The following is a 12762-nucleotide window of genomic DNA, read 5'->3' as shown; positions in this document are numbered from 1 at the left end:
TTTCGAAGTGTATACAACAAAAAGTGAGTGAGTGAATGAAGGGTTTTAGAGATATTTTTAAATCATTAGTTGCTTAAACCCTAAAACAGTATTTACTTAAAAAAAACATTACATTACAGTAGTAATAAACAATAAGTCTCTTAAATCCGATCCTAGGGTCGTTTGGTTGGCGGAATAAGTGATTAAGAGCCCGTTTGGATTGGCTTATAAGTTCTTGTGTTTTGCTTTTTTTTAATTTTTATACAACATTTTTATAAGCTCATTCTCGCTAAAATAAGTCAAAAAAATAATTAAATTTGGCTTGGGCTTATCTAAAGCAGCTTATAAGCTAAGCTGCTTTTTTTAAGCCCATCCAAACAGGCTATAAATTGATAAGTATTATATTTGATTGATAGTAAAAAATAAGCACTTTTGGAGATAAATAAGCTTGGCCAAACACGCTATTAAATCCTAGGTCGTTTGGTAGGCAGGACAAGGTGGATATCCGAGGATTAAGTGATTAAATTGATATTGTATTTGGCGTTATAAATTTAATCCCAGGCTTAATCCTAGATATCTTACTTTATCCCATCACATTTGGAATTATTTTATCTCACCTCTCAAGTGAGATAAATTAATTTAAAAATTATAATTCTGGGATAATTTAGTCCGCAAACCAAACATCGCCTAAAACTTTAAGACGTACTCTTGAAAATTAATGGGAAGTTTGGAGGTGAAACTGCAAATGTTGTCATATCTCTGTGTTTGGTTTGGTGTGACAAAAAATGTTTTTCAAAAAAAAATGTGTTTTTGTCTAATACCCATTTAAAAGAAGAGTTGCTAAAGTTTAGAATGTATTTTACATGTATGTCAGTTGTATATATTTGTTTAAACTGTTAAATTGTGTAATTTAAATTTTAAGAATCTATAATCTCTCTAATTGTGTGTTACTTTGCTCCACTTAAAGGAAAAAAAGGAACATCGGTTTCTAACTAATACATCAACTAAAACATGAACAAATTTCACTTAATGTAAAGTTTGGTTCATGCCTCATTAGGTAATTATGGAGCACTAAAAGGGAATTATGATAAACCGTTGCAAAAATGTAGGGTAAGGCTACGTATGATAGACCCTTGTGGTTCGACTCTATTTCGAATCCTACGCATAGCGGAAGCTTAGTGTATCAGACTATTTAAAAAAAAAAAAAAAATAGGGGTGGGGGGTTGTGGTGGGGGGGAGGGGTTACAATAAGTAAAAGAAGTAGAAGACACCGTATTAAAAGTGTAATCAAACTTTTTACCTTTTTATTATTTTTATCACAAATGAGGACATACATAATTACCACTTTGGGGACAATTAAAGATTGTAAATATTTATTGGAAGCTAATAAGGCCACAATTAAACATATCTCGAGGGAGGCAAATCAATGTGTCGATTTTCTGGTGAACAAAGGATACAATCATGAAGAAAATTTGCTAATCTGGAAGATGCACTAAAAGAAATGGAGTTTCTTCTCCTTGCAGATTATTTAAATCATGTAGCTTATGAAAGATATTAAGATATTTATGTAGCCTTTTTAATGTACCAAAAAAAACATGAGTAAATTTCATGTTTGTTTCCTAAAGTTTGACTGAAATTCAAATTAGACTAAAAATGTTTAAAACATGTCAGTTGTGTGCCCTCAATGTAAATTATCTTTTGTTACGTTGACAGTCAGAACTCATAACGAATCTCCAAATTGCAGGTCTCTGCAAAACTTGAGAAAACTCTTCAAATATTTTCAGAAGATAATTGAAATGAATTGAGAGTAAACGACAAGAGGGGCCTGAAGGTTGTAAGTTTGAATCACTAAGGGAGCAAAACGAGGAGCTCTTGAGGGAGGGTAAAAAATAAAAGAATTGAAAGTAAATGAAAGACATGAAAATATCATAAATTGTCAAAAACACGTTGCTCGACACAATACTTTGCACTCACTTAATTATATTGGTAGCTTACATTTCTAATTTAGTTTTTCCATCCAAATCTTATAAAATTAGTATTCAGATAATGATTCGGACTCCAAACCCAACAATAATCAACTATCTATTGGCAATCAAGAGACAACTGGGTTGAAAAATAGAATTAAGAGAAGTGACTTAACTTTTACGTTATATACAATATGTGCGAATTCTGGTAAGAACCGAAAAACATGTAGCTTGGTTATAAACTTGAGTCACATGATTAAGAGTGTAAAAATCTCTGTAGTAAAATAATACTCCCTCCATCCCAAATAAGTGTTACTTTAGCCAAAAAAATAAAAAAATTATCGTAAAATAAGTGTCATGTTAGGTATTCAGGACAAAAAATAGTAATCGTTTTCAATTATAGTCTTATATTAAAGATCTACTTTTTCTTAATAGTGATCAGTTCTCAAGAAACATCTAATAAATATGGATAACTTAGTAAACTCTACTTTGTATTTATTGTTTCTCTTAATGAACGTTAAATTAACTAAAGCGACGCTTATTTTGGAATAGAGTAACATCTTTTTATAAACTTTAATTTTACTAGAAAAAATTGATTTGACATTGATGTTATTATTTCTTCTTGGAATTAAAGCAAACAGTTGGGATTAAGGGTGTGCATTGAATTTGGATCACGAGTCGATAGCAACAAGTATGAAATAAAGTTAAGAATATAAGCCATCATTTTCACAAAGGTCGAGAATTTTGCAATTTATGGCAAGTTTTCTCCAAGCAATTGCAGGGCTAGCCTATGGATATATAGTCTCAAAAGCTTAATTGCCTGCAACTTTTCTGGTCACACGTGAAGAGAAGTTTTGGTTTTATCATTTGCAATAGGCTGCTCCTGAAATTTGCTAAATTTTCAATTGCAGGGCTAGTTCGAGTTTTAAGTTATACACATGACCATATAAAAGTATTTACATAATTAGGTTGATTCTCAGTTAAATTACATGTAAATCACTTTAATAAGCATTAATCGGTTAGTGGTAATTAACCTGCTATCATAGGTTTAAATATTGTAATAGTATTAAAAAGTATTTAGTGGCGTTGTGTATGACTTAAGTCATTTTTATAGGCGATCAGCTCGTGTAAACTTCAAATATTCTATTAGATACTTCCAACTTTCCACCAACACGAGTATTAAATAACTTTATCCATTAAATCGTCAACGGATGGAATAATAAAAGAGGCAATGTACGTAGTGTTTTATTTGTATTGACATTTGAACATTAATCTCACATAATTTTTATCCTATAAGGTGCTTATTTAAACGGACTTTTTTATGCTTGCAAACCACTTTAGTACAGAAAATACAGTACAAACATAAAGTCCATATTAGGAGGCAAAAAGGCAGCATAAAACAATGTTTTCGTCTCTAATCTCTATGCACTTTTTTTCAATTGATTTGACTATTAAAGATTAGCTTCCTCCAAAAGACAAATGTTATGACCACTTAATAACTTGCTCAACAAGGCTTAATATAAAAAGTGTCTTTGCTATCAACCTTGAACTAGCATAGCATTGAGCCGCATGCCTAAATATATTTTACGTATCTTTTAGACCTTAATTAGTACTCCCTGCATCTTAATTTATGTGTCACTCTTTAGAATATAGCGAGTTAAATGACTTTTTTTATCGTAATTTTTTCATATACCTATATGTACTAGTCTCACGAGGCCTGTGCTAAGCTCAAGCCCAACTCCAGATATAAAAAGTAATATTTTAATTAAAGAAATATAATTTATGTTGGTAATAATTAAACTTCAAATAAGTATATATTCAATAATATATAAAAGCAAAACTCTCATTTCACTTCTTTAATATCTTAACTTTCATTTTGATGAAATTATTTACTTCAAATTAAATGCGGAGCCATAATTTGAAATATATGAGTTTCAAATCCTAATTTTTATTTAGTTCTAAATTAATAATTTATACATATTTAATGAACTTTTAAGACAAATACAGAATTTGAACCAAAGTGCTACCGAATCCGATCAAATCAATTCAATTTAAAAGATTAATTTTAGTTAACCAAAAAGAAATTTTAAAGATAACCCTATCTTGACTGATAATATTGTCTTCATTTTCAACATTATATGGCATCATTTAATAATTTTAAAAACTATCTGAAAATCATTTTTGTACTAGTCTTGGTAAACACATGTGAGCTCATTAAAGTATAAATACTTATAAAGTAAAAGAAATGCCCACATATGAGTAAAAGAATTTTCAGAAATTCTAAAATTTCATAATACAAATATAAAGTTAAAGAAATGCTTACATGTAAAAATTTATAATAAGTAACAAATGAAAAAGAAGAAAACAAAGAGCAATTAGAAGCAAGAATATCTAGAGAAGATATGACTATTTTTTAGGTTAATAGATAAGATCAATAGAAGACAATAACAGAGAAAATAAAGTGCAGTGGAGGGGATTGTTCCTCCCTTAATCAGGGGTCTCGAGTTCAAGCCTGAGTATTAAAAGAATCCTTGGTAGGGAGCGCTTCCCCCGATTGGGCCTTGTGCGACGCGAATCTGGATTAGGCGAGCTCTAATACGGGTACCAGATAGAAAATAGGTAAATAGGGCAGAATGCTCGATAGCTTTTAAAAAGTAAACCATAAGAACAAAAAATAAATTCGACTTTTAAAAAGTAAGATAAGGACCTAGAAATAATTAATTGAAAAGTTTGATATTTTTTGGGAAAGTTTTATGAGGATTACAAAAGCCCTTTTGTAGTCCCGTATATATAATAGTAATATGTTGAATTGTTAATTATTGTGACTTATAGTACTTTTTACATAGTTTTCAAATATTCATTATTTCAAAAAACTTAAAGATTCTATATTTGTATTTACGATCAAAATTAAAAAATTTGACTCACGAAATCTGAAAGGCGCTGTGAAAAATTAAAGTTAATTTTTTGGAAGAATAAATATCATAGATATTTAGAAGAGTTTCTAGAAAGTTATAATGTAATATCTTTGATATATATTGTATTAGGAAATGTCTAAAATTCTAGACACTTAGATATTTATAGTTGAGGATAGAATTATCTAGATCCTTTTGTATCTAGAATAATATCAAGATATTCTAGAGTAGTGGTAGGAGATAAAGATGACTAGATTTTTCTAATGGATGTATCTAGAAGTATTTCTAGAACCATCCCTACACAAGTATAAATAGGGGTGGCCTTAGTCATTTGTAACCAACCCCAATTGTAAGCTAATACTACCAATACAAGTCAATTCAAATAAACTTTTCCTTTCCATAGCTTCCTCTTCTTTAGTTGAATCTTCTGATCTTAGTTAACGATCTTGGGCTAGCAGAAGGTCTTCCCGATTTACCTTTCTTCTGCTATATTTCTCTACATGGTATCAGAGCCATAGCCGTAGTTGGCTTCTGGATTTTATTTCAAGATCGAGTTAGTAGTAGATTCAACTGGTTTCTCTAAATAGATTTAAGCGGCCGTGTTAATGGACTGGGATGGAGTTGTTGAATCAGTCCAATTACAAGGTATGGAAGACATGTATGGAGTCATACCTTGTGAGAGAGGATTTGTGGGTTGTTGTTAATGGTAGTTACACAAGTCCTCCTATTGACGGACCGAAAAATAGCAGCGCATACAAGAAGTAGAAGCAAATTAATGCGAAGGCGGAGTTCATCCTGAAGAGGTCCATCTCTCACAACTTGTTTGATCATATTATAAGGTGCAAATCAGCTCATGAAAGTTGGAGGACCCTTGATCATTTGTTCAATAAGAAGGATGAAGCGCGGCTACAGATCTTGGAGAATGAATTGGCTAACACCATTCAAAGTAATCTTTCTATTGCCGAATATTTTTTGAAGATTAAGAACTTATGTTCGTAGATCTCATTATTAAATCCGGATGAGACTATCTCTGAAGCACGAATGAGAAGAATTATCATTCGTGGTTTGAAGAAAGAATATATTCCTTTTGTTACATCAATTCAAGGATGGGCTCAACAACCATCCTTGGAGGAGTTTGAGAATTTGTTGTCATCACAGGAGCTACTAGCCAAAAAAGATGGCTAGTGTGTCATCAAAGAAGGGAAAGAAATGCTCTTGTTGCTAACAAGAGGAATTTTAAAGAAATACAAGAGCGAAGTCAAGCTCAAGAGAGATGATACATTCTCAATTCCATGAGGGTCAAGCTCGCCAAGACAGAAGGAAGAGTATTCTAATAATGGTAAGAAGACTATTAAATGTTATCGATGGGGTGAAGTAGGACACATAAAAAGATTTTGCCGAGCCAAGGAAAGCTACATGGCTCAAATTGAGAGAGCTCCTGAAGAAGAAGATTGGGGAAGGTGCTTTGTAGCTGAGACTCGAGTAGTAGATGCCTTGGCTTCTCTCAATTTCGAAAGAGGCTGGATCGTGGATTCAGGATGTGGGCACCATCTCACTGAAGATGAATCTAAATTTTTCAACTTCCAAGAAAACAATGGTTGTGATGTCATTGTGATAGCAGATAATACGGTCCATCACGTGGAGAAAGAAGACACTCGTGTCATCAACAAGAAGTAAGAAAATTCTGAAGATGTTCAGACTGGTGACGTGGTAGCTGCTACCGAGGAAATCAACGAAGCAGATCCTGAAATTGATAATAAAAGTCTAGACGTGGAGGATGTTGAAGTAGATCCTGAGCATGAAGTTTCTGAAACTATATATGACAATGGTGACCATTCCGAAGAAAGCATTAAGGGAATTGTAGTGGAAGTTGAAGTCTCTGGTCAATCATCTGCCGTATCAAAGTCAATCACTAGCTCAGATCAAATACTGGAAGCAGATGGAGAAGCCGACGGTCAAATAAATGAAGAGGTTGACCTTGAAGGCTCAATTTCATATGGAGATACAAGCGGTATGATTTTTGGAAGCTCTGAAGCTGCCAAACAATTTATCGAGAGTCGAAAAGGGAATCTAGTGGCGGATCCTGTGTTAGTATTGAGGCTTCGAAGGAAATTCATGGTCAGATCATCACCGACTCAGGTGTTTCTCCAGATAACACAATTGTTAAGGAGCTAAGAGAAAGGGGGAGTCTGGAAACTCAAGAATGTAAAATTCAGCATGAAGATGATTCACGTGGTTCGCAAAGGCCAAAAAGAAATAGTGGCAAGTCTGCCCGCTACAGAGATGAAAATTTTATCAAGACGTATTCATGTTTCTTTGGAGGCCCAATTATCAGCGGAAAACCATCATCATTTGAAGAAGGAAGAAGTGTCGGGAAAACATTGCTGAGATCTTCACCAAGGCACGTCCAAAAGCTTCGTCTGAGTTCTTCTGCGACAAGTTCAGGATAGCTTCCAAAAAATTACTTTAAGGGGGAGTGTGAAAAATTAAAGTTAATTTTTTGGAAGAATAAATATCATAGATATTTAGAAGAGTTTCTAGAAAGTTATAATGTAATATCTTTGATATATATTGTATTAGGAAATGTCTAGAAATTCTAGACACTTAGATATTTATAGTTGAGAATAGAATTATCTAGATCCTTTTGTATCTAGAATAATATCAAGATATTCTAGAGTAGTGGTAGGAGATAAAGATACTCAGATTTTTTAATGGATGTATAAGTATTTCTAACCATCCCTACACAAGTATAAAAAAGGGGTGGCCTTAGTCATTTGTAACCAACCCCAATGTAACCTAATACTACAAGTCAATTCAAATAAACTTTTCCTTTCCATAGCTTCCTCTTCTTTAGTTGAATCTTCTGATCTTAGTTAACGATCTTGGGCTAGCAGAAGGTCTTCCCGATTTACCTTTCTTCTGCTATATTTCTCTACAGGCGCTACATAAATTAAGACAAAGGGAGTAATATACAATGAAATTTTACACTTTAATATGTTACAACATGTAATTTGTCTACCTTTTTAAGTAATTAATCTCATTTCTTATGAATAGTTATCTATAATTATCTTTTAAGTAATATAGTAGTGTAAAATTTCTTTTATATAGTACATATTTAAGAACTCCTTTTCCTCGAGTATAGAGACTTCAGTCAGCTTGACTAGCCATGAGACTGTCGAAAAGCCTTTGAGATGTATAAAAGTTTATAAAATGTTCTCTCTTTTTACCTCTGTGTACTTTAATTTTCTTTCTCTAGGTTTTCTCTTTCTATAACATACTTCCTCAAGGGCAATTATTATATAAGTAGTAGGAGTAATTTCTTGAACTCACCTCCTTTTTTATGTGGGGGATTTCCTTTGTATTCTTGTGAAACCAAACTAAAGTTCACTCTGGAAAAAAACTTCAGTAGTAGTTGTAAACACTAGTCCACATTTTTAGTTCATCTATCATGAGCCATATTCATCAGAAATTCTTCTGCTTTTGTTTCTTTTTGGTCATCATGATTAAGTCTGGTAATGTAAAACAGAACTCTTTCCATCCTTCCATTTCAGACAAATTCTTTCATCAAAATGGCAGCAGAACCACAAGTAGTATCAACACAGAAAAGGCATACTTCACCAACAGGAAACTTTTGTCCTATGGTAAAGTTTATGAGCTTTAGTACTATTAATTCTTTTTGCTTGCTTTCATCGTAGATAACTTTTTGGTATACCGTATAAATTCCTTTTTCTTTCTAGCTTTTCTGAAGGGGTGCAAAAAGAAAGTACTCCCTCCATCAGTGGCGGAGCCATGATTTTATTAAGCGGATTAAAAATATATTAAGACGTAGACATACGAAAGAAGCCAAAAAGGTTCAACATCTACTATATACATATAAAAAATAATTTTACTCTTATGTATGAACCCCTCACCTCTTACTGGCTCTGCTCCTACCCTTCATTTTAATTTATTTGTTTGACTTTCCTTTTTAGTCTTTATATAAAAGAACGTCACTTTCTATATCTAGTATGTAAATTTTTACATTCAAAATATTACAAGACCTATTTAAGATCACAAGATTCAAAAGGTATTTGGTCCATACATTATACACGTTTTTAGTTTAAGAGCATAACCCTCAAAAATCTTTTTTATTTTTTTAAACTTTATAAATAGTCAATTTAAAACAAACAAATTGAAAAGGAAGGAGCATTGATTTCCTTGACACTAATTTAAGTACTGTTTATTGTTGTTTTGACAATCTCCAGGATCTTGCACAAACAAGGATATAAGCATTTTCCAAAGCCAATATTCATCCACTGGGATTCCACAATTCATGGTTGAAATTATTAACACATGTTTTACAAATTGTGCCCCTTCCAACATTCATCTGAACTGTGGTTGGTTCGCCTCAGCAAGAATAGTAAATCCAACAACTTTTAAAAGACTATCTTATGATGATTGTTTGGTTAATGAAGGAAAACCTTTGAAGGCTAGCCAAATTATTAGATTTACTTACTCAAATTCATTTATGTATCCTCTTTCTTTTAAGTCTGCCAAGTTTTGCTAATCAATACGAGTCTTGAATCTATATGTAAATATTAACATTTTTCAAATGAAGCCCAAATGTTAGTTTCTAATTCATGTTGTGTTGAGTACTTGAGTTAAGGCAAATCCCAATAAAGTCTAGATTTGCTCCAAGTTGCATTTCAGCCGACATCTTTCTCTCAAGGGGGCTAGTGGAGGGAACTATAAGTAATAATAATTAGTATAAGAAAAGGAAGAAGGATAGTAAAGATAATGTATAGCCTAAAGTTAATTTAGATTCGAACTATTTAGTAATGTTATTTTGTCCTAACAAAACTTTTGATCCGAGATTCCTTTTTAATAAAAAATAATTGAATTTAATAGCCTTAATCGAAGAAGATTATTCGTATAGTAATAGGCACTGAGACAACAATTCAAAATAAATTACTTGGTAAAATAAAAGATTGGTGAAGTAAAGCCTCAAGTTTACCGTTCTCCACAGACAAATATGAAAGTGAAATTTGGGTAATTTCACGGATCGTCGCTCGGCTTTTATGTTATTAAACTAATTAAATCACTAAATAATTATTTTCAATGAAAAAGTCATTCACCATCTTTATGTATCATAAAAATCATTAAATAGTTTTTTAACAAACAAATCACTTAGATCTGTCTAATAAGTATCATAGAAAGTGGCTCATTTGTTTCGTCCTAATGATTTTATATGATACTTAGACAACATCGAATGACTTTTCAATGAAAACAAAATATTTACTAATTTTTGTGACATGTATTTAAGAAAAGATGAGTGATTTTACTTATTAGCAAAATTACGACCACAATAATACGGTCTGCAACTACAAGTCTTAACAGAAAAAAAAAGAAAAAAAAAAAAGAAGAAGAAGTGTTACTATTAATAGAAAGAAAAAAAAAAAAAGGTGAAAGCCATTGATGCCGGAACTCCATAAAAAATGGCAGTAAAAACACATTAATTTTGCTATTACGTAATAAATGTTAGTTTATTTGAGTATAAATTAAAATTAAATAGAAGTAACACAAGCATTTGCCCATTCCAAGATTACTGATTGACTAAAAATTAGCTGTAATTACGAAAACTTAATTTTGCTAATTGCGAAAATTAATGATTATCTTTCATTTCTAGTAGCTATTTAAACTCTGCTAATCCTCACTATTTTCCTAAGCATATATTATATTCTCTCTACAACTAAAATTCCTTCTCCCTGTCTCTTTGAGAATTAAAAATATTTTTCAAGTTCATAATGAGTCATTTCTTGAATTTCTTTTTTTATTTCCTTTTTATCATGAATATTATTATAGGGTGCAATAGTGAACTTTTTTTGAGTGATCATAATTCTAGTAATGACAACAAAATTAACACAACAACGATGCCACAAGAGGTGTATTACAACAACAGAAAATTCTTGTCCAATGCAGGTAACTTATTTTAAATCTTTGTGAAGTACTTAATCATTTCATGTTAATAACAAGGTAATTCTTCCAAACTAAACGTGCTTCAGTTTGGCTGGTTTTATATACATTAACAGGTGTTATTAATTTATTCAAACAATGTAACTAATCTGCTGTTAACTTTTATCCAGGGTATAATTAGATCATGTTTGTTGATGTTATTCTATTTGTTTCATTTTGTGTGACATAATTACTACTTGAAGATTTAAAAAGGTATTTCTTTAACCACTTTTTATCAAATATTTTTCACTTAAATAATTTCAATTATTTACTTTCGTGACTTATACGTAGTAGTACCTTTATATAGCTTCTTAATACATAATGTTTTTTTTTAACAAAAATCGAACGTTCCATGTAGTCTAAATTGACACTATAAAAATTAAGTAATTTGATTTGTATACTAATATAGATCTCACACATAAAATGAAACAGAGGAAGTAGACACATTATTCAGTAGTTCGATGTTGTAAAAGTATATATACAGGGGCGCGTTTACAATATGATATGTGAGTTTATGTCAATCTAGACGCTTTTGCTCATGTATTAAAAATTCACTAGATACCTCTAAATATTTGATTTTGACAATTTTGCAGGGAGCCATTGGAAATTGGCTCGTCGTAGGCTTTTCCAATGGACCACCCTTGATATTTTTGTTCGTGTGTTTTTAGTAGCATATGAGCTTAGTTATTAATTTGATGTGTTTATAGAAACCCATACTTAAGATTTTGAATCCGGATTTGCTCCCATACACTGTCCAATGGAATTAATTACCAACTTAAACTCTTGTTTTTTGGCAATTATGACAGTGATTTGCACAGGCAAAGATATAAGTATTTCACAAGGCAGGACTTCAAACCCCCATGGGATTCCACAATATATAGTTGAAATTATCAACACATGTTCTACAAAATGTGCAGCCTCAAATATTCATTTCCATTGTGGTGAATTTTCTTCTGCAAAAATAGTGAATCCAACAACTTTCAAGAGGCTTAATGTTGATGATTGTTTGGTTAATGAAGGAAGACCTTTGGAGGCTGGGAATATTATCAGATTCACTTAACTACATTTATGTACCCTTTATCCTTCAAGTCTGCTAAATTTTGCTAGTCAAAATCAACATTTAGTTTGTTTAATTTTCCATTTTAATGTCATGTTAAGAGAAGTAAAAAAAGAGAAGAGAGCTATGTGTGTGTTTTCCTTTTCTCTTTGTAGTCTCTGTCTTTTATAATAAGAAAGCTTACTTCATTTTTTGGTACCAAAAAGTGATGTCTTATCGTATCATTACATAAATTATTGTACAAAAAAAAGTATTGTATTCATTTCTCTTACGACGGTGGTGGTGTTCGGTCAGGTCTACGCAAACCTCAACTGTTTTACTGGGGTGCACGCTAAAGCTCAAACACCTGTAAAAAATTACATAGTGTTTTTTCCCTCACTGTGGTTTGAACCAGATATTTCATGATTTTTCGCCCAATTTATCGATTACTAAGCAACACCCTTGGATGTGCATTACATTTGTCACGATAGAGTCATGTGGACAAATAAAAGATCAAAGTTTACTCTTAAACTATAAAAATCATTTATATTACCCATGAATAATTGAAAATGCATAATTATACTTCTGAACAATTGAAACATGTCCAAATATACATACCTGCGTGGCTTTTACCATATCCGCTAAATCACAAACGTGGGTGTATGGTTGCACAATGGGATGTAGAATTAGGGCATATTTGAAATGAAAGATAACGATAAGGACTTTTATGAATCAATAAGTAGATGGAGGGCGTAGATAAGACAAATTTATTTGAACCTTTTCAAAAAAATTAAAGGGGGTGAAATTTTAGTTTCCAAAACTTGAAGATTCTTTACACAAACAATCTCCTCCACATACTCTTTATCCAAAGAGAAGCTCT

The 12762-nt window shown here is 31.8% G+C and overlaps 1 protein-coding gene across 1 annotated transcript; it reads left to right on the top strand.

The window, feature by feature from the left end:
• The first annotated feature begins 8180 nt into the window (after positions 1-8180).
• On the top strand, positions 8181-9446 carry LOC132039561 (TPD1 protein homolog 1-like). Its single transcript, XM_059430040.1, has 2 exons — positions 8181-8496; positions 9100-9446. Exons 1-2 carry the CDS (start codon positions 8304-8306, stop codon positions 9399-9401), a joined length of 495 nt encoding a protein of 164 aa, XP_059286023.1. The 5' UTR covers positions 8181-8303; the 3' UTR covers positions 9402-9446.
• The last annotated feature ends 3316 nt before the right edge of the window (positions 9447-12762 follow it).

Source organism: Lycium ferocissimum, chromosome 12 (assembly GCF_029784015.1).
Source record: "Lycium ferocissimum isolate CSIRO_LF1 chromosome 12, AGI_CSIRO_Lferr_CH_V1, whole genome shotgun sequence".
Lineage (NCBI taxonomy): Eukaryota > Viridiplantae > Streptophyta > Magnoliopsida > Solanales > Solanaceae > Lycium > Lycium ferocissimum.
Note: the sequence above shows the minus strand (reverse complement) of the source record. Positions and strands in the feature narration are given on the sequence as shown.